This window comes from Temnothorax longispinosus, chromosome 1, assembly GCF_030848805.1.
Source record: "Temnothorax longispinosus isolate EJ_2023e chromosome 1, Tlon_JGU_v1, whole genome shotgun sequence".
NCBI classification, from domain to species: Eukaryota; Metazoa; Arthropoda; class Insecta; order Hymenoptera; family Formicidae; genus Temnothorax; species Temnothorax longispinosus.
Window position 1 is genome coordinate 15,838,740 of NC_092358.1, and position 23,398 is coordinate 15,862,137.

Sequence of the window (23,398 nt, forward strand, 5' to 3'; positions counted from 1 at the left end):
TAAAGAAAAAAAATATATAGAATAAATTATTAATTTTTATAATATAATTATTCATGTCAGTAATATGTTCACTTTTTCATGTTTTTCCTAATAGTGTCAACAGTATTATGGACATAAATCAAAAAATGAACATAATACTGGCAGCTTGGTGAGTGACAGAATAACCTCTAAACTTATGTCGACTTTGTTTTGATGAATAAGAGCCACGGGAGTAGAAGATCGTGATAAGATCGAGCGTAAACACGGATCATCGGAATACCTATCATTCGCTCACATATTCGATACCTATTATTCTTTTAAAAATTGCTTGACACACCTGTTAATGCATTACATGTAAGTAAATTTATTGTAATGTAAGTAAAATTATTATTTAATCACTCCTAACCTAACCTAACCTAACATATTAAATTTATTTATTTGAAAAATGCTCCCGGACGGTAGGAGCGGATAGACGGAGCATGGAAGGAAGCGTAGAGAATCCGGAGTAGAAGGAAGGAAAAAGAAGGAAGACCTCGGAGGAGCGATGGGATCGATGGAGGAAACATAGAGGAAGAAGAGAAATTGAAGGGAACATGCGGAACAAACAGCGAAGCAAGAACGAGAGAACACAAGAAGGAATAGACGTATAGGTTAGGATCGAGGAGGGAGGCGGAAGGAGGGGAGGAGAACGATGGAGACGGAGAGCTGCGCAGGCGTGCTGGCGAGAGAGCGAACGGAGGGCTGCAGTGCAAGAAGAAAATGGTGAGAGGAGATGGCGCAGGACGCGAGAACACCGACTGCGGCCGAGACGGCGCGGGGTGCCGGCCCCTCCGAAAGAGCGGGTTGGCACTACTGCGGGGCGTCGAGGCGCAGCAACGGTGCAGACGAGAACGACGAGCGCATGCGCGGAGTGAGGCCGAGAGGAGAGATGAGACGGCGCTGGGAGCAGGCAGGGCTGGCAGGCCTGAAGGAAAGGCGATGAAGTTGGCGTACTGATAGAATGCGCGGAAGACGAGAAAGACATAAGCGAGAGGTTAGAGGTAAAAATAGAAGTAGAATGAGAAAAAGGAACGCTCCAAAAGAAAGGCAGATAGAAATGACAGGAAAGGAGAGTACGACAAGGACCGAACAGAGGACGGAAGAAAAAGACTGGATAAAAGAAGTTATAAAGGAAATAAGGGAGGTAGGACAGAAGATAGAACGGCAGACCAGAGAAATGAAGAAAGAAATGAAAGAGATGAGAAGACAAATGGAGAGGCTGGAGAAACGACAAAGGAAGAGCGAAAAGAGCGAGGAGCAGGAAGAGACAGAGGAAAAAGATTCGGATGAGAGCAGTGAACGAGGGGAAGAAGAGACGGAAGAGACGAGAGAGTGCAGCGACGGAGCGGTAAAGGGGAAGAGGGCAGTAGAAGAGGAAGAAGAGTGCGGCGTCGAAGGATGGAACGAGGGAGCATGGAGAGAAAGCTGGTGGAAAGAGATAGAGAAAGAAGAAGAAAAAGAAAAAGAGAAAAGGAAGAGGAAGGAAGAGGCAAAAAGAAAAGAGGTCAGAGAGAGTGATGATGAATTAAATAAAAGAGAAGAGGAAAGAGACTATAAAGAAAGAAATGAGGCTAGGGGAGATAAAAACGAGAGAAAAGTCAGAAGCAAAGAGGAGGAAAGTAAAAACGAGAAAGAAAAAGCGCGACGAACAGCAGAAGACATGGAGGAAGATGTAAGAAGAAGAAGAGAAAAGAAAGAAAGAGAGAGGAAGCAGAAAGAAGAGAATGAAAATAGAGAGAAAGAGCAAAGGAAGAAAAGAAGATTAATATGGAGGAAAGTAAGAGGAGAAAGTCTAAGGGAAAGAAGAGAAATAGTGGAGATTATAATGGAAAGAGTAACAGGAAGAATAATCCCGGTAAGAGGAGTAATGGAGGCAATGGGAACGGACAGAAAAGAACTAATGTTTATGGAGCTGGAGGAAGAAGAGGATAAGGAAGAAATAATCGAAAAAAGCGACGAAATATGGAGAAGATGGGAAGTAGGTGTAGATGAAGAACTGACAATGGAAGAGAGGGCGTATAGACACAAATTGATAATTAAAGCAAGAGAGGAAAGAGCGAAAGGAAGATCAGTCGTAGTAACAAACAGAAGGATGTGGATTGACGGGAAGGAGGTGAAATGGGACGAAGAAGGAGAGAGATGGAGGAGGATGTAAACTGGCAAGGAAGAAAACAAGGAAGCAATGAATAAGACGAAGAGGGAGAGAGATGGAGGAGGATGTAAACCGACAAGGAAGAAACCAAGGAAGCTGTGAACGGATCAGAAAGAATGAGAGGAAAGAAGTCGAGGAGGAAAACACGAAAGGAAAAGCAGGAAGGAAAAAGAGGAAGAAACAGAAAAGAAAGTCGAAGGAACCAGTAGGACCGGAAGAAAAAGGGGGAGGAACAAACCAAGGGGGGCATCTTGAAGCTTGAATTGTATAGAGTCAATATTGGTATGGCAGAATGTAAAGGTTTTTGGGAACGTTTGAATTGTATAGAGCCAATATTGTGTACGGCAGAATGTAAAGGTTTTTGGGAACGTTTTTACTAAAAAAACGCCTTTCCAATCCCGGAAGGGAAGTGAAATAAAGACTTATTCTATTCATATTAAATTTATTTATGACTTTTGCTTGTAGTGTTAATATAATTAAGAAAAAATAAAGATGAATAAACAAAAAAGATATTTGTCAAGCACAAATAGTCTAAAGGAAGCATTATCTGCAATAAATGCAGGCATGAGCGTAAATGCTGCCAGTAAGAAATTTAATATTCCTCGCTCAACCTTGGATGCAAAGAAGAAAAAATTATATGCAGAAAAGAACCTGGACCATCAACAATTCTTTCAAGTGAAGAAGAACAAACACTAGTTGATTGGATTTTTTATTTAAGTCGTAGAGGCTTTTCAGTCACTAAAAATCAACTATTAGACAATGTGCAAGTGCTTATTAAATCTCTGCAAAGGAAAAATCCATTCGTCAATGATCGTCCTGGACGTCATTGGTACCAAGGCTTCTTGCAACGACATGAAAAACTTGCAGAAAGAATGGCTGAAAAACTGCCAGTAATGTGTTCATCTGGTTGCCAGATTTAGGAACATAAAATTTAGAGGTTGCCAGTATTAGGTGCAATTGAGTTTGGTCATTATTATATTAATTAAAAATTAAGAATCAATTTTATTTAAACTTTCTAATTTTATTTATAAAGTTTGTAATTGGAACAATCAAAAAAAAATATTTTAAAAAGATAAAGTATCATTGTTTGTATATATATATATATTAAATCAAATGTTACTGAATGCTTAATATGCTAGTAATTGGGTCTTTCACCCTAGTTAGACCTTGGGTGGCGTTGTTAAGGTCATATCGAGGTAACATTAATTTTTTTTAAATTAAAACCCATATTTTTTATTGTATATGCTTGTAGCCTTTGTCGAGACGTTTTCAAAACACTATAATAAAGCTCTCTGTCGTTAAAAATTTCCCGAGATATTTTAAATTTTGTCATGATATTTTTAATATGAAATATAAAATATCTCGTAAAGCATTCACTTTTTAATGACTTTACCTGGATACTTTTATACGTAGAATAATGAAAGAAATCGAATAATATTAATTTTTACGTTTGCAAATTTGCCAAATTAAATACCTCTACAAAATACAATCAAATTTTTTTAAATCGATTAAAGGGAAAGAGGCAGTAAGAGCCGGCGCGGTAAATAGGGCGCAAGTTATATATATTTCTTTATCGTCAATACATAAAAAAATTCGCGAACGTTTCGACCATTTTTTGTGGTCATCTTCAGCGCAATGTGTAAATTCAAACTCTATTGTAACGCGGTCATTAGGCTATTGTATACTCGCACGTCGCACGTTCCTTTTTTCCATGCGGTCATTCCGGCGTGTGTGCGCTACTCCACAGGCAAGCAACCTTGAATCCCTCCTAAGTTAGAAGGCCAGGAGGACCATGTTGCATTTGGTACTTCATTATGTTACACGATACCTGCGTACATACGGAGCGACACACTGATTTACGGTTCACATCGATATAAAATTGAACACTGTGAGTTACTTACAATGAAATCGTAAACGGTATAGCGCACAAAACGACAGATAACAGACGCAAGTTGTCTTGACAATGCTTCGAGAGATAATTACTGATCTGAACTTGATCGTAAAACGGTATAGCGCACAGTTAACGGACGCAAGTTGCCTCGACAATGTTTCAAGAGGTAATGACCGATCTAATATGTTTAATCGCTTGCCTTGAGGTTAAAAGATCGATGTATAAGAATTCGGTGAAAAACAAATAACGGTAATGCCAGTTAAGAGATCGATGTATAATAATATTCATTGCAAAACAAATAACGGCAATGCCAGTCAGAGAGGCCTTGTAGCCCGGTAATCTATGTATGATACAGATTCACAATAATAAATAAAGCGTGAAACGCGGAGCTCTCAAATTTTTGGAAGCCCCTCGATCACGTCGAGATAGTTCTCGGGTAAATCCTCGGTGTCCGTCTGCATATTCAGACCATTCTTCTGTCTTTTAATACATATCATCTCAGATATTAACCGTTTACTAATATATGGTTCGCTGTCCAAAATTTCCACCGCATTCCACTCGAAATCATGACCAGACTCTAATCTATGCTCTGTGATTACTGAGCGACTGGTTGTGTTTCTTCTTACGTGGGCCTGATGTTCTTTAATTCTGGTTTGTAGTTGCCTACCAGTCTAACCCACGTAAGAAGCATCACAGTCCCCACAGTTAATTTTATATACTACGTTGCTATGTGCAAATTTCGGAAGGGCGTCCTTATGTGCTTTAATGCAATTTCGCATTTTATTCAGGCTATAATATGATAGCTTAAACTTATGATTTTTTAAGATGTTTCTGTATTGGTCATTAATATGCGGAATATACGGTACTGTGAAAAAAGACGCCGCCTCTTCAGGTTGCACCTCAGGCGATCTATCTGTCCCAGACCGCACTCTGTCAATGAGAGACTTAATACGCTCATGAAAGATTCTAAAAATGAAATCCAGCAGGTAGCAGTTGTTAAGTAAAATTTGTACAGCTAATTCTAAATTCTTTGAATGGAACGACGGGTGAGACAACAGAAAAACTCTATCAATTAGACTTATGACTGTACCTCTCTTCTGGCAAACAGGATGTTGAGATATGAAACTCAAGTACCTGCCCGAAAATGTTGGTTTATGAAACCAATCAAATATTATCCGATTGCTTCGACGAATTATCGTAATTTCCAAAAAGTTTAACCTCCCACCCTCCCCAACCTCCATAGTAAACTGGAGCCTTGGATGGAAGGAGTTGAAGACCTCCAATGTGTGGTCCAGTGAGGAAGAAGGAGTTGCGAGAGCAATGTCGTCGACGTATCGCACAAAAAATGGGGGTGTGTATTTTAATGTTGCGAGGGCCCTGGCTTCTAAGTCCTGCATAACTATATCCACAGCTGTGGGAGAAAGAAGAGAGCCCATTGGTGAGCCGAAAATTTGTTGGTAAATAATACCATTAAACGTGAAAAAAGTTGAATTTAGAACCAATTTCACCGCTATCAGAAATTCAGATCTTGGAATTTTGCATTTTTTAGAAATTAAGTGCCATTTAACGCAAATGCTGTCTAGGACCATTTCTGTCGGTACGTTCGTAAAAAGCGAGACTACATCAAGTGAGATTAGTTCAAAATTGTCACTTATATATATTTTTGAAAGTCTTTCAACTAGTTTAAAGCTATTAGCGACATGACTGTGAGCGGCCGGGAGGCTTTCGTGTACTATGCGGTGGAGAAAAACAGCTAACCCATATAGTGGACTGTTCAAGGACGAAACTATCAGTCGAAACGGGCAATTAGGTTTGTGGATCTTCGGGAGGCCGTAGGCTCTCGATAACACTCCGTCACTAGTAAAAATCCGTTTGTGAGTTGATCTCAAGATGAAATCCGACTTACTCCATCTTGTTAACAAATCGCGTACACTGTTAGTGAGTTTCCTCGTGGGATCTTTATTAATTCTTATGTATGTATTCGTGTCTCTAAATATCTCCTCTATACTCTCAACATATTTATCTTTATCCAGAGCCACGGTTACATTACCTTTATCTGCGCGCGTTAAGATTAAATTATCGTTTCTTTTCAGAAATTCTTTTGTGGTTGAAAGTAGTTGTTTGATTTTAAGATTGACATTATTTTTTGGAATCGGAACATTTGCAATGTTGTTAACAATATGTGCAGTGCGATTTCTTATTGCTGACTGAGTAGCTGGAGGGAGCCTTCTCAAATTATGTTCAATGCTTTTGATAAACTCCATCGTTAGCTTCTCCGTGTTGCAAACCGGCAGACTGAAATTATCTCCAAATTGTAAAAGGTTCTGCACATTATTAGGTATAGCAACGGACAATAAATTAATGAACTACTTATCGTTTATTTGCGTAATAGGAGGCTGAATGTCCCTGAATTTTCCCGGATTGATCACAACTTCGATATCAAGGTGAGAATTATTTGGAGGATGATTGAAAGGCTCCATAGAAAACTTAACGTCAGCAGAGGTCGGTTCTGCACGAGAGACTCTACAAAAATACTTAATCGGTTTAACATCTTTAACCCGATTGTTCGATCTTGAGACTAAGACCCTGAGTTTCCTATCCATCCCGTCATGTAGTTTTTTAAAGAAGACCTTCTAACTTGGGAGGGATTCAAGGTTGCTTGCCTATGGAGTAGCGCACACACGCCGGAATGACCGCATGGAAAAAAGGAACGTGCGACGTGCGAGTATACAATAGCCTAATGACCGCGTTACAATAGAGTTTGAATTTACACATTGCGCTGAAGATGACCACAAAAAATGGTCGAAACGTTCGCGAATTTTTTTATGTATTGACGATAAAGAAATATATATAACTTGCGCCCTATTTACCGCGCCGGCTCTTACTGCCTCTTTCCCTTTAATCGATTTATAATCACGAGAGCCTTATAATTTTTAAATTTTTTTAAATCATTTTTTTTGTTTTTTTTACAACATTTGATTTCTTCCATTATTCTACGTATGAGATAACTCCCGCAACTATATATATACATATAATTTTAAGATACAACAGTATATAGGTACATATAAAACATAAAATTATGTCAGAAAATTATATGTATTTGTTTCGCCAATAATTAATAAACGAGAAAGACTCAATTTTTATATTCGACAACATTTGGCTAATGTTGTGACACTTCGACCATTGGTTTTGGTCAGATTAATCGTCAAGACTTTTTTGACCATGGGTTTTGGGTTTTTTAAATTAAAGTAATCTTTGATACTGTTTAAAATAACCGCGTAAAGTGAGACCGCGAGGAGAGGCAAAGAGCTACCATATCGACATCAAGTCGATCGATAAATCTAGAATACAAACAACGACTCGTGTCGTCAGAAACAAGCGGAGCTTGTTGTTGAGCTCCGGTAACTTAGCCGGTCAACTTCGACTTTATTAATTTTCATATTTTTTTATCGTTTGTTGGTCGTTTGTTGGTGATTGTTGGCCTAATTACGTTTGTTGGTTCTTAATTTTTTTTTTAAATTTAAAAAGAAAAATTAGCATTAAGTTAGCCGGAAAAATTTTATTTTTAATTTCAAAAAAGCCTAATCGATGCGTAATCGTTTGCTGATGATTGTTGGTCTAATTTTAGCGTTTGTTGGTTTATTATTAGTCTTAAAAACGAAAAAAAACCGAAAAATTATCTCACATATTAAAGTAATCGAAGATTGGTTTATTTGCCTACGACTTAAGCTTTATTTCTATCAATTTAAGGCTAACATCTATAAAACTGCCATATGAATACGGGCCTTAACATCGGCAAAAAATCGCGAAAAGATAAAGAAACATGGTGGTTCGTGGGAAGCACACACACACAACGGGGGGGTGTGAGGGGGGGGCCTTCGGCCCTCCCCTCCCCCGCACCCACCCCGTCGGTAGGCTGCGTGGACCTCGCTTTACAACATAAAGTACATACATGCTAAGTTGTAAAACAAAATTATAAAGTACATGCATGGGGGAGGGTACAGGGGAGAAAAGCCTTTCTGTTCACGTGCGCTCACGCATGTAAGCCCCCTTGCACCCCTCCATGCATGTGCTTTATAATTTCGTTTTACAACTTAGCATGTACTTTATGTTGTAAAGCGAGGTCCACGCAGCCTACTGGCGGGGTGGGTGCGGGGGAGGGGGAGGCCGAAGGCCCCCCCTCGCACCCCCCCGTTGTGTGTGTGTGCTTCCCACGAACCACCATGTTTTTTTATCTTTTCGCGATTTTCTGCCGATGTTAAGGCCCGTATTCATATGGCAGTTTTATAGATGTTAGCCTTAAATTGATAGAAATAAAGCTTAAGTCGTAGGCAAATAAACCAATCTTCGCTTACTTTAATATGTGAGATAATTTTTCGTTTTTTTTCGTTTTTAAGACTAATAATAAACCAACAAACGCTAAAATTAGACCAACAATCATCAGCAAACGATTACGCATCGATTAGGCTTTTTTGAAATTAAAAATAAAATTTTTCCGGCTAACTTAATGCTAATTTTTCTTTTTAAATTTAAAAAAAAATTAAGAACCAACAAACGTTGTAATTAGACCAACAATCACCAACAAACGACCAACAAACGATAAAAAAATATGAAAATTAATAAAGTCGAAGTTGACCGGCTAAGTTACCAGAGCTTTGTTGTTGTCGTCAAGGGCGCACTTCCGACTCCCGATTTTCGCGATGAAGAAGACGAAATAACAATCGTCTCTCGGCGCGTCGGTTTCGGCCATTCTCTTTTGAAAGTTCAAGCAAACAACACGTTTTAACAGTCGTTCCGTAAATTTGTGTAACATTGAGACCATAAGTGTGATTAAGCCAATACATTGTAAGCAGTAACGTTAGCTGCTCTGCGTGCGCTATTAAATCATCATATAATCCCGATTGTGGACGGCGAATCCCGACGAGAAATAGCCAGAGATCTCCTACACATAGCATCAACACATCGCTCCAGCCATGATTGTGGTCTCCTCTATACAACGGCGAAGGATCGTTGCCAGCAATCCTTTGGAATCTCATTGCAACGACGACGTGTCGTTATCGTTCATGGTGATTGATATACATAAAAGTTGTGATGCCGACATGACATCGCAGGGATTTGAGCTAGTGCCAACACGACACTAGCTATCTCCGAGAGATCTTCTCTTTGCCTGTTCGGCGAACAGTGCAGCCAGCAAATAGGTATTTAATAGCGTTTCATCGAAGCCTAAGACGAGTTTGAGACGTAACTCTCTTGGTTTCAGAAACATCACTCAATCAACGATTCGAGCCACGAGTTATGCGCATAACCTCGATATAGCTGATAGAAGTTTGGAACGTTCTTGGAGCGATTATATAAAAATGATTTGGCCCATTTTTCCTTTGGCACAGAGGACCTCCTGAGTGCCGCACACAAAATACAAAATAGAGGAATACGATACACCCTGCGGAAGACACCCTTATATACCAAAAACCTACCCCGAGATCACTTAAAAAATTCTGCCCTTGCTAAAAATGGTTTGGCCCATTTCTCCTTTGGCACAGAGGACCTCCTGAGTGCCGCACACAAAATACAAAATAGAGGAATACGATACACCCTGCGGAAGACACCCTTATATACCAAAAACCTACCCCGAGATCACTTAAAAAATTCTGCCCTTGCTAAAAATGGTTTGGCTTATTTCTCCTTTGGCACAGAGGACCGTGTGAATGCCGCACACAAAATATAAAATAGAGGAATACGATACACCCTGCAGCAGAATTTTTTAAGTGATCTCGGGGTAGGTTTTTGGTATATAAGGGTGTCTTCCGCAGGGTGTATCGTATTCCTCTATTTTGTATTTCGTGTGCGGCACTCACACGGTCCTCTGTGCCAAAGGAGAAATGGGCCAAACTATTTTTAGCAAGGGCAGAATTTTTTAAGTGATCTCGGGGTAGGTTTTTGGTATATAAGGGTGTCTTTCGCAGGGTGTATCGTATTCCTCTATTTTGTATTTCGTGTGCGGCACTCAGGAGGTCCTCTGTGCCAAAGGAGAAATGGGCCAAACCATTTTTAGCAAGGGCAGAATTTTTTAAGTGATCTCGGGGTAAGTTTTTGGTATATAAGGGTGTCTTCCGCAGGGTGTATCGTATTCCTCTATTTTGTATTTTGTGTGCGGCACTCAGGAGGTCCTCTGTGCCAAAGGAAAAATGGGCCAAATCATTTTTATATAATCGCTCCAAGAACGTTCCAAACTTCAATCAGCTCATGCTCTGATGTGATACCTTGATATAATGTGCATGCTCTGATGTGATACCTTGATATAATGTGCATGTTCTGATGTGATACTTTGATATAATGTGCATGCTCTGATGTGATACCTTTATGATTTGCATTCTCTGATGTGATACCTTTATGATTTGCATTCTCTGATGTGATAATTTAATGATTCTCATGCTTTGATATGTTTAAATATATTCTGATAGGATAAAGTAATTCCTTTTTTTTTTTTAAGTTCAACGATTCAATAATAATTCGTTTGTCTAATTCATTATTTTGTAATTACATATAATTAAGAATCAAGATTTATATCAGAACAAAGATACTCTTTGAATCTTATTCATCTAAATATGAACTTCCTGTTTGACTTATCAGAGTATATCTATTTGATTTCATTAATGATATGTATTTAATTATGTATATTTCTATGTATTGATAATTTGTGCTGCTTTTGCGCACTATTATTTGAAAACCTGTTCAAACAATAATATAAATAATATAAACATCTCAGTTAGTATCGCTCTCTCCCTCTTTCTTACAGTCAAATACATAGCTCGTAAACAGATACTTATATGTATATAAGCATCTCATTTATACACATTTGTTATTATATTTTTTTTATACACATTTTTATACATATTATTATACACATAAAATTATGTGTATAAGATAACAAATTAGTAGAAAAAATCATTAAATTTATGTCTATATTTAATTCGATTATGCTGCAGTAGCTGTGCCAGTTTAATAGATGTGGCAAAAGCATTGAAAGGGTCAGAGAAAGACTCTTGTCTTCTTCTTTCCAACGCGAAGGAAGCCTTAGGGGTTGTCTGCTGTGCGCATTTTAACCACTGACAATGGGATGGTTGGAATACGGCGTTATTGTTAAGGCGTTATGAAGTGAAAAATGAAAGATAACGATTTTCCCGAGACCTATTCGTGTCTCTCTGACGGAGAAACCGTTTTTGGTACTTACCCCACGCTTTCCCCTCTAAATATCCTTCTTTTTATTTTAAATCTCTTCCAGTAGACACGAAAAAAAGTCAAATAAATAGAACGAAAAGCTAAAGCTTAAAGTACCTTTATAGCTCAATCATTTTTATCATTTGTACACTTCTGATTAAAGTTACAACATACCTATAAGAAATATATTTTAATTGCAAAATTTATGTTTGTGCCTAGTATAATTTATTACCTTATTTTGATTATCTATTTTATTGATTATTTCTCCGTTTTACATGATTACCTCTACTTTTGTTGATTATTATTATTATTATTATTATTTTTAGCAAGATTAATACTTAACATTTACCTTCACACAACGCCGTCAATTCAAACGCAAATATTCCAGAATATATTAAATACAGCCTCCCGGGCGTTGTTTCTGATCTACAATGAGCGGTAGGGTGCGGGTCATAAATTCGGTAGAAGGAGACATTTTTTCCATATTAAAGCGACCGTCTCACGACTGCGAAAAATGCGTTGTGATCCTCGAGACGAGCCCTTCAAGAGGGCGCGAAAAGATTATCGAATGTGAAGGAGACGAAACTGAAGTCGTATGAATGTTGCGCGAAAGAAAGAAAAAAAAGGAAAAGAGGCGATTTAGCAGCTCGATTTATGGTGATTGTATATCACGCCACGGATAATCCAAGTTGCGCGTTGCGCGAGATAAGTGTGTGTACACAGTCGCACAGCTTGCTGCTGCACTCCAGACTTTCTCAGGAGGATGAAGATAGTAAACGGAGTGCGGATCACGCGGCATAATACTCTGTAGTCATACTCTTTCTTCTGCTCGACTAGAAATATTTTCCTTCAGAGTGCCAGAAAAGTGCGGATACGGCATATTTTATCTACTCGGGATTATCTGAAGAAGCTGATGTTAATGTTTTAATGTTATTGTGTGATTATATATTCTTTGCACTCTGCTTGTTCTTCCGTATTATTAATAATATACATTTATTGCAAAGATTATATAATATATGTGTGATTTATATATATCAAAATTATCAAAAAAATCTAATATATTAAATAATTAAAAAAAATATTTTTTTAAAAGAGATATACATTAGATAAATTAAAAATAATAGTCAAAAATAAAATATAATAATAAGATCATATTTTGAGCGATATATTAAAATTCTAATAATTTTGTATTATTATTAAATATTAATATATTAAGGAATTAATATTAAATATATACTTGTAGCTTAGGACGCATCGAAGGACACGGGTTTTTTTTTACAAAAATTGAATCTCTTGGTGAGATCTACCATCCTCTGAAGTTTAGCCTTATGGATCTTGAAACATCGTGTATATTTCAGAACAACTGAAAAAAGGTGATTTCTAATGACTCCTGCTATAATTTTTTAGTATAATGTAAAAATAATAGAACAACATTTTTTTGTTCATAATTTGTATTTTCGGAAAAATTAGCTTTGTTATTGAATTTTGATTAGGGTAGACCGGGGCACGTTGTCACACATTTTTTTCAATATTTTTTGTATTTTTTATATTCAATATTTGAGAATACTGTGATATGCCAAAATTTCGAGTGAACTCTCAGCTTCAATTGGACAGTATCGAATTTTGGGTGATTGTTACTCTACAGTTGTTACATAACAATAAATAACGACAGGTCGCTTGTGACAACGTGCCCCGTGACCAGGGCACGTTGTCACAAATACAATTTTGATATCACTACAAAAATAATACGTAATATCACCAACTAACAATCAAAACTCGTGATATTTAGTAATTTATAACAATAAATACAAAAAATCAACATTAATTTAAAAGTTTCAATGTCATGGTGCATTAAGACAAAAACTTCGTGCTTTTTGTACTTTTTTGAAATAAAATAAATGTTTCTGTGAAGGATTTTACTTTTTTACATTGCAGCGCACTATAATATACTGATATTTACGTTGAATACAGTTTGGATAACATTTTGCATGCAATTACATTTGATGTGATTACGTGCCGAGGGCATTTTTTTACTCCAAACAGCCTCATGGCCGACACGTTTGAGATACTCATAAGGTTAGGTATTGCACGCGGTAGGTAAAAGTACATACTTTAAGATAATATAAAGGTCTATTCTGAAAAAAACATAAAAGCTTCATGTCCAGTACGTTGAATATTAGACAATAAAATTTTACTTACGGTCGCAAAAAACTTTCAAGTTGATTTTACGTCAACACGGCTGGAGCAATCTCAACACTGTAAACACACCAAAGATGGACATACACTAACACGTTTTGAGAATGACGGGTGCTGCCCTCTAGTTATTAGTTTTTTAAATAAACCCGATGTGACAACGTGCCCCGGTCTACCCTATTATAGAAATAATATTTTTACGTGTTAGTTTTAACGATAGATTCGATATTATAAGTCATTGAATTTTTAATTCATTGAATTGATCTCAACAATGGTTATTAAAATATTTATAAAAAATATAACATTCTATTGGAAAAAATATATTATTTCAATATTTTATATGTAATTTCTTCACTAATTATTGGTTATTTTTAATTGTTTTATTATAAATAAAATGTAAGACATTTTGTATGTCTTAATTTTATAGATATGTATTAATAAAATTATTGTCAAAACAAGAGTTTAATGACATAAGATTGTTATAGATCAGTCTAAATCCAAAAAGTCGCAAAGTTATTAATTTACTAATTTTCTAATTATTTTTTTTTTATAAAACTTTTATTAAAAAATGTTATTCTACACTTTTTTGCTTTTTTGAAACAAATTTCTTTTTTTAAATTATATTATTAATTTAATTATTGTATATAACATCTTGTATAATCATTATACAAATAAAGTGATAAAAGATAAAGTAATTCTACTGTACAAATTTTATATTTTTCTTACTATTTTGATAAAAACTTTATTGAGTTAGTATTAATTATAGTAGTCCCGATTTCCTATAGTCTAACGGGATCGTCATCGGCTCTATTAGTATTATTTGAATGACTTGCCTCTTTGCAAGTTTATACCGCTCGACGTCTTCCATTTGCGCCGCTCGTAAAATTAATCACTCTCCTTCGTTCAATCTCTCCATCCGAGATAGTATGTCTACTTTGATGAGACTTTTATCGTCCAGTTTGGACAATTTATAACTTGTAATGAAAATTAAGACAATATTTTATGTATAATTTCTCAAAATGCTAATTTCAAAAATGTTTTTATAATCAAAATTATACCATGTATTGTTAGAACTTATTTTTTTCTTATTATTACACACACAACATTTATCTTGTTATATTATAAAATTGATACATATATAATAAAATAAATTAATTAATATTAAAATAAGAATTAATAACAAATTAATACAAAATATTATGCCAGACTAGAGTCAAGCTCAACAGGGTCTTCTTTCCCCGCTAATTTTTCCAAGCCCGTTCCCTTGGCAGTGGTTTCGCTAGATAGTAGATAGGGACAGTGGGAATCTCGTTAATCCATTCATGCGCGTCACTAATTAGATGACGAGGCATTTGGCTATTTGTTTCGTTTAAGGCAAAACGACCGCAATCATGCACGATCATTCTGAACCTATAACGATATTGCAAGGCGATTTGCTGTCGGTGTTCGCAGCTAACACCCTGGAAGTGCTTGAAAGGAGCTGTCTAGCAGCTCTCGCTCTACTACTCATGCACACTCACATTCTCGCTCGTCCGCCGATGCGGAGGCACCCAACTCTACGTGCCACCCCGACGTGCACCACTAATTGCGGTTACGTTCCGCCCCGGCACATAACGGGTTGTTATGCCGTTAAATCTCTTCCAATTTAGCCATGAGCCCCAGAGGACACGAGTCGTGAGCGTACGCAGTTGGGCAGGTGTTAGGCCCAGACTACGCAGCTCACCCTCGCTCCTAGGGCTCCAGACACCTCGCCATGAGATCGTAATGGCGGTGAAACGGACATTATCACGCGGCACCCCTGTGCGCTCCACCACCCGGTCCACTAGATCATTACAGGATCGGTACTTCTCCACCTTACGCTCATGTGACACCTCTAACGCAGTTTCGCTGGAAACTACCTGCGCGTCTACGACCACTGCCTCATCACCCTTAGCAATGGTCAGGTCGGGCCGCCTCAGGCCGGCAGAGGTCGAGTAGGCTAATTCCGCATCGACATGCCATCCCTTCTGCTGAAAGAAGCCACCGACTCGACGACAAAGGTCGTTATGCCGTAGGATTCTCCCTCCGTGCGTTCTGAAGCAACGCTGAACGCAGTGCGCCGGTGTCTCGATATCGGGACAACCAGCACGACAGCGAACCTCGCGCCCATCACGACCTCGGGAGACTCTCGCTCTAGACGGAATACAGTTGGCCCGTATGTGATGATAGTGCACGTAGTCGGCTCCGGGGATGAGGTCGGCTCCCGCCGACACCCAATGCGAACTCAGCTTCGACGTTTCCGCCTCCCTGAGCCCGTTCCCATCGCACGACTCGCGCAACCAGGCTGCACACTGTTGTCTAAGCTCAGCGGTCGTAAGCACCCTGTTACCCCGGACGCGCATCTGGTTCTCACACCAAACCAGCCGCCTAGCCACATATGTGGTTTCGGCGGCGGCGCGCGCCGCGGGCAGAGTGCTGCGACACAACCGCTGCAATCGGTCAAACTTCAGAATAGGGATTAAAGTCTTAAGTAGAGGCAAACCAAGCCCGCCACTCTGTATCGGCGCATGAAAATATCCAGCAGGAACATCATGGGGAAATCGCAACCATCGTCTAATGGCCTTGCGTACCATAATATCGACGCCCCTCAACGTTTTGGCCGTGACGGTTCCCACTATCCAACGGTGATAATACCGTGGCAGGAGAAAGTCACGTAATAGCCTCAGTCGCTGTTGCGGCTTCAAAGGCGCCTTAGTGAGTAGCTCGATGGAGTGAGCTAGGGGCGGATCATTAGCAAATTCCCTAGCACCTTCATACATGCAGCCCAGGTACGCCCAAATATCGACAGGGGATCTTTGCGGAATCAGCGCTCCCCCCACGGTGAAGTACGGTGTTGTGTCAATCTTCACCTTTCTGTCTTTACCGGATGCCACCATGGACAGCACGCCTGTTTTCTTTGCGTTAATTGTTAGTCCATTGCGCGCGAAAGCAGCCTGAAGCCGTGTCAAGTTCTCCTGCAGACCGGACCTGGTAGAGGCAAGGAGTACAATGTCGTCTGCGTAGCCCAAGGCGCTGATCAGCTCGTCTCCCAACTGATAGCCAACATCCTCCGAGAGAATTGCTAGTGCTCTATCCACGACCAGATTGAACAGTAGCGGCGATAACGGATCACCCTGTCTCACGCCACGGCCGATCCTAATGGCCGATACATTATCGGTGACGGATCCTATCACTGTTTGCGCATCCGAATAGACGGCCCTGATATATTCCCTAAACTCCCAAGGGAGCTCCAGCTCTTCAAGAGTCCTATGTATTGCTGGGTGCGAGACCGTGTCAAATGCCTTTGACAGGTCAACGCACGCCAGATGCAGTGTCCGACTCCGCCTCCGGGCATCACCGAGCACGGCGGACAGGACTGTGACGTTCTCACACACCCCATCCACCGGCCGAAAACCCCTTTGGCGAGTGTCAAACACGTCCAGGGCCGCTAAACGTCTGGCAAGAATTTTGTGGAAGTGTCTAACCACAACTGATCCTATACTGAGAGGTCGGTATTCCGCCGGTGATGGCCGGTCAGACATCCCTCCCTTCTCCAGAAATACCGTTCTTGTTGTGGCGATCGACGAGGGTACCGTTCTTGCCAGGAGCAGCAGATTGAACAGAAGCGCACGAAGAACAAAGGGAACGGCGTTCCACATCCTCGGCGTAATCTGGTCCAATCCGGGCGCTGTACCAGTCTTGATCGAAATCCTTCGAACCTCGATAGGCTTTATAGGATCCCAGAGCGAGGTCTTATCCGCCACCCGAGTTGGGCCAGTGGCGGCGCCCTCACCTAGGCCTTCGAGATGAATCTCTCTGGCTGTCGGTGGACGGCTCCGGCTAGTACGCGCTACCTGCCCCGCCTCCCCGTACAACTCGCGCAAGGCCGTCATGTCTCCATCCGCGCCACTAGACGCCTCCATTACGGGACGCCAGTACGCGTCGAATTCGACAGCGGACGGTCGCTCACGTTCCGAGCCGCCTTCGAGGACGTGCGAGAGGCAGGCCTTTGGGTTCTTCTTGTAGAGAGTCTGCACATGTGCATATTCTCTCTTTCTTTTCTGCTTCCTACTCTCTTTTGTGTTAGGAGGATTGCGCTGCTTTGCCGAGGCGCGCCGTGGAGGGCGCACAGCTGACGGCGGGAAGATCAGGGCCAGCCATCTCTCGATGGCCTGAACGTCGACCACCCCCGTCAGTAGAGCATCTCTCGCGATGCCCACAAGAGTATCAGCCTGATAGCTACGGGACGCTGAGCTCTGCTCTATGAGCTGGTTATGATGTCCCGCAGCCTCTGAGATCTTTGCTCAGGGGAAGGCTGATGTGCGCTTGGATTGACTGTGTCAGACTCTATGGTCGCAGGGCCGGCAGCAGTTCTTATCATCGCCGCGCCGTCCCTATCGCCCTCATCGATGCCAACCGCGTTTCGCGATTGCAGCTCTTGGCAGAAGACTCTAACCATCTCGCGATAAGCCTCTTGTCGACGCTTACCCTTGATAGCTTCGAGACTCCTATGAGGGAACTTATCCTGCAGATGATGATTCATGAAGATAATTCCCGCTAAGGTGGCTGTAGCCTCAGCGCGAGCCATGAGTCTGACCTCCTCCACTGACCAACGTGCTTTCACGCGCTCAACATCCACCGCGCTATTGGCCACCACTGGGTGAGTCTTAGTAACATGCAGACTTAGACCACGCATGGTCTGGAACTCTCTTGGGCAAAACTCACAGCTAAATGCTTCTGTCCCTTCTATGACATCGGACATGGCTCTACTCCTAGTACGCGACGGTCCAGCTACGACCCCGTCAGGTACCTCCGCACCAACGGCACTATCGCTTGCGCATCTTGCACGCAGTACCCGGGCCATCCGAGAACCCGGGGGTTTTACATTCATACGTTGACTTTCCATAAATTTACTGCGTGTAGGGGAGCAAACGGATTGACAGCCGAGAGCTCCCCAAATAACCGTGCCCTTTCTTGGCCCCACAACTTACCATGGACATCGGTACTTGGGCCCATATTGCTACAGGCCCTTCGGGGCGCACCTAGGTCGCCATACCACCGACTTGGTTACTGCAGCGCGCACCGGTCGGACGGCGTCGGACCCAGAGCAGGTGTGATCATCCTAGCTCTATAGGACCAAGCCGCACCGAACCGAAGCAGCACCTAACACAGCGTTCCAGCGAGACCACGTGGAGGTGGGTTGGTATGACTTGACCGGGAGAGGCTATGTATTCGCATCACCAGTCCAAGTAACCTTCTCTGACCCCAGGTCCAGAGAGACTCATATGAGAATCAAGGGCCTGAGAGAGCATGACTCCCTTAAGAGAGTCATAGTTACTCCCGCCGTTTACCCGCGCTTGCTTGAATTTCTTCACGTTGACATTCAGAGCACTGGGCAGAAATCACATGTATCACAAGTAATGAAATAAATAAATATTTATTTCTTCTTATTATTATTATTATATTTTTACTTATTATAGTAATGTAATAATAAAATTATTATCGCAATATATTATTAATATCATTTATAATATTATTTAACGGTATGGTGACGATTATAATAAATTGATAAATAATGATATCAGAATTTATTTAACATCACAATTGCTTTATTTTATTATAATGTATTATTTTCTGATGTATAATCTCGCAACTTGATTTTTTTACAATACAATACAAAATATAGAATACTAGCTGGTTACCCGGGACTTCGCCCGGGCATCTTTTTTTTAAACGACTTTATTTGTGTTATTACATTTGTGTTCTAGCTAATCTTATCCACCAATGTATGATTCATAAACACATATTTTCAATAACTTTCCACGTCATCTATGAGGTACTATATATTATTAACGCGTTTTTTTTTTAGTGGTACGTTCAAACATACACCACCCGTAAGTAAATAGAGAATTATTAAAAGACACTGGTACTGAATGAAAGTTATTAGGGAGTTGTTACAATACTGTCTTTCAGATACCGTCCATCCTTAAACGATACCTACTCTATCCATCAAATAACTTAACATTTTTTAAGCAGAAATCAGTAATCCCTTCACCGATCCTCGTCAAATTCAAAACAACCTTCCTTCAATGATACTCTATACCTATATATAAGATGACATGTATAATAACTTATACACTTTTTAGGCAAAAATCGGCATCACTTTCACCGATTCTCGCCAAATTCAATACCAACCTACCTTTAATGATACTCCATCTATAAAAAAAAATGTAACTTGATATCTCGAAATTTGCGGAAATTAGAGCAATCACGTAGATTTCTTTAGACAGAAATCGGTAACCCCTTTATTATTAACAATTTTTTGAATTCTATTATTCCTCAGTTTTTTCTACCCCTACACGGAGAAAATTGTTACGGTTGTTACAACAATGTTCTCTATGATTAAAAGAGAAATGTATGTAAATTCAAGTTAAATTGATATTACATTCAATGTAGCTGTTAAGATATGCCCATTTATACAGTTGTCATAACCGTAGTTCTTACGATACGTAACATTCGGTTATAATACCCTCGTATATGGTTGCCTCAACCAAAAGATTATTGCTATCCCTCTTATGTGGTCTGCAGCACAACTATTATGGTTGAGAGATCCATAAGATATAGCTGCACGGTACAGCACTGAATCACTGCATGATTGAGAGTTTAGTTCCATTGCGCGCGCAAAAGAATTTTTGCATAGAATAAAGTGGATTTGATAAGGATGTTTTAACTTTAAGGCCTATCTACATAAGACGCAGAACGCGAGTCGCAAGCACACACACAGTCTACATGTCAATCTAACCTCTATATATAGAGGTTGTGTGTGTGCTTGCGACTCGCGTTCTGCGTCTTATGTAGATAGGCCTTTATAAATTATAAATATACTTTTTTCATAAATATATTTACGAACACAAAATTTCGTAATGAGCCGACACTGGTTTCTGACATTCACCCGACATTATAAGAAATATTATATCATATATCCAATTCAAAATTTTATTACTCTTTTTAAACTGAATTTGTTTCTTAAGATGATTTTTGAAAAATTATATATTTGCGCTGGTTGACATATGTAGACTAAATATAACACTAACATTAAATTAAGAAGTGGTCTACCACGTAAGGCAGTTGGCTCACGATCCAGAGGTCCCGAGTTCGAATCCCACCAAGGTAAGTGTGTTTTTATATGTGTTTTTAAATACGAGAAAATATTTATAATCATAGACTGCATCTTAAGAAACAAATTTAGTTAAAAAATAGTAATAAAATTTCGAAATAAATAATTTTTTTTGTAGGGTGAATATTTGTTCATTATGGTTGTAACATCCATATATTATGGTTGCAACATCCATATAGTAGCTACCCTCACTAAGGTTAGGGCAACCATATGGAAACCATAGGTCACTTCCAGAGTACTATGGTTCCCATAACCCTTTTGTATGGATGGGCGAAAATTAACAGCATTATTCTGTTGTAGCAACCGTAACTTTTTCTCCGTGTATTTCATATATATCTTTAAGATTTGGTTGATTAATTTTTAAGTTAATAACGTTCAAACATACACGACCCGTAAGAATTTTATATATTAGTATAGATAAAATACGGAAAATACAACAGATTTCTGTCAGTTCTCAAGTCTCGGCGATCAGAAAGTTCCAGTGATTTGCGTTTCTCCATATATAATGAATCAAGACGCTGACGAATTTTTATCTTAACTCCTCTCTAGCTGTCAGTTCAACTGTTCTCTTTGCGGAACGGTTCCGCGTCGACTTGCATCTGCTGGTCTTCAGTAAACTCAAAGAGCCCACTCACGGAATTAATGAGCCCGCGAAGCGATTCACAGCGCGAATCGTCTACTACGCGTTTCTATTAGCTCCTACTGATAGAACGGAACAAGGAGAGGCCTCATAAAGTCGCCACCGAGAATTTATCTTGAAATGAGCAATAAACAGTTTTCACATCTGCTGACCGAAAAACTAATCGCGTTTGTTAGTACGATGATTAACCTATTAACCTTCTAATTAAGACCTGAGATCTATTAAGAAATACTCCAAGCTTCTTTTATTTGCGGAATCTTCTTCAGGATGCATTTCTATTATGTCAGATATTTCAATATTTGTACGTGTCAAAAAAAGAAAAATAGCTGAATGTGTATTTTATTAACTTTTATCATTAGTAAAAATAATATCTTATATGTATTTTTCGATTATGGTCATTTTTATCATATTTATAGTACAACTTATTATACATAAATCACAGCTAGATTATATAGTGCATAAAAATCATGCATGTTGAATGAATGTATGTTAAAGCTATGACAATAAAATGTAGTGTGTCAGCTATAATTTGTATTATTAAAATAACTATAAAAATGTAATTAGCACCAAAAATAAATAATAAAAATAACTAAAAATTATAGCAACTGGCGAAACTGTAACTATTTTTTTTTCTGTTAGTGCACGTGTGTATAGGAGAAAAAGTAAGATAGCATTGAACCCGACGTAGTTACGTCTAACATGCTAGACGTGTCCATACGTCTAATTGCTTTCTCGAGTCGATTAGCGAACAAAGAACGAGATACAGTGGTATCAATGGCTATTTGTGGAAACCGACCGACTGGCCGAAAGCGACCTTCACTCTTCCACTGGCCGGCAGAAGCCGGGAAACGGCTCCCGGTTTCTTACGAAGGCTGCACCCTCCTTCCTCGTCATCTTCGTCACAGATCTCAGACTCGTATTCTTCTTCCGCCGGATTTTTCTCATCCGATCCTGTTCCTCGCCGCATCGCCATTTACGGAGAAGAACCAGATTTCGCATCGCTCTCGAAAGAATGGCGTATACGATAGGTATAAAATACGTACAAGATATCCCTGATATTTCGTTCGGTCGCAACATCTATTTATTCGCAAGGGACAGTCCTTCAAAAAGTATTTCTTCGCGATATGTATATGCATGTGGTGTGTGTTGTGTGCGTGTGCGCGCGCGTATGTGTTTAGATTTCAATTTATATTTTAAAGGCCTTATAAAATATAATTTTTCATGCAGGGATGTGTGAAAAAATATATAATAAAAATGATAACACACGCATGTTATTGACAAAAATATAAGACTAAATCAAAATTATAAGTTATTATTTAATTTAAATTAATAATATTAAGGGGGTATACCACCTTTGAGCATGAACTCTTTTCACGATTTGTTTTAACATATAAGGAATAGAGCAATCGAAAATCGGCTTTAAGGGATCTTTTTATTATACATTAAAGATGTAAAAAAAAAGTTTTTTGTATATAAAATACACCCTGTCAAAAGAGGCCGTGTGCGTCACGGGGGTCCAGCTGGTGGACATGATTTCGGCTGACTGGTATGACCTAGAACAGAAATCCAAAAAAATTCTTAATCTGTGATAGATTGGCTATGGTGGTACGTACGTAGCCGTTTTTTAATTGGATTGTTAGTTTTTTTTTGGGAACCAATTTTATACACGATTTTTTAGTGTAAATTTGGACATTTTTGTTCAAATTAGTGTCAATTTCGCAAAAATCAATATTTTTCAAAAATCCTACGTACCACCATAGCCAATCTATCACAGATTAAGAATTTCTTTAGATTTCTGTTCTATGTCATACCAGTCAGCCGAAATCATGTCCACCAGCTAGACCCGCGTGACGCACACAACCTCTTTCGACAGGGTGTATTATATATACGAACATGATTTCATGTACAATAAAAATTTTTTTTTACATCTTTAATGTATAATAAAAAGACCCCCAAAGCCGATTTCCGATTTCTCTATTCCTTATATGTTAAAATAAATCGTGAAAAAGAGGTTAAATTTCATGCTCAAAGGTGGTATACCCCCTTAAATGCAAGTATTATAAATTTATTAAAAAAAACTTAGAAGATTTC

At 39.2% G+C, this 23,398-nt stretch overlaps 2 protein-coding genes across 10 annotated transcripts in view; one reads left to right on the top strand and one right to left on the bottom strand.

The window, feature by feature from the left end:
• Spri (Src homology 2 domain-containing protein sprint) overlaps window positions 1-23,398 on the top strand; it is a 541,914-nt gene that overhangs the window by 409,338 nt on the left and 109,178 nt on the right. The gene's annotated exons all lie outside the window — the stretch shown is intronic.
• Window positions 4,682-5,822, bottom strand: LOC139811927 (uncharacterized). The gene has a single exon (XM_071776453.1). The coding sequence runs from the start codon at window positions 5,648-5,650 to the stop codon at window positions 4,733-4,735; it is 918 nt and encodes a 305-aa protein (XP_071632554.1). The 5' UTR covers window positions 5,651-5,822; the 3' UTR covers window positions 4,682-4,732.

Coding starts and splice junctions, on each gene's coding strand:
- LOC139811927 (XM_071776453.1), bottom strand. CDS start 5,650: ATGGTCCTAGACAGCATTTGCGTTAAATGGCACTTAATTTCTAAAAAA.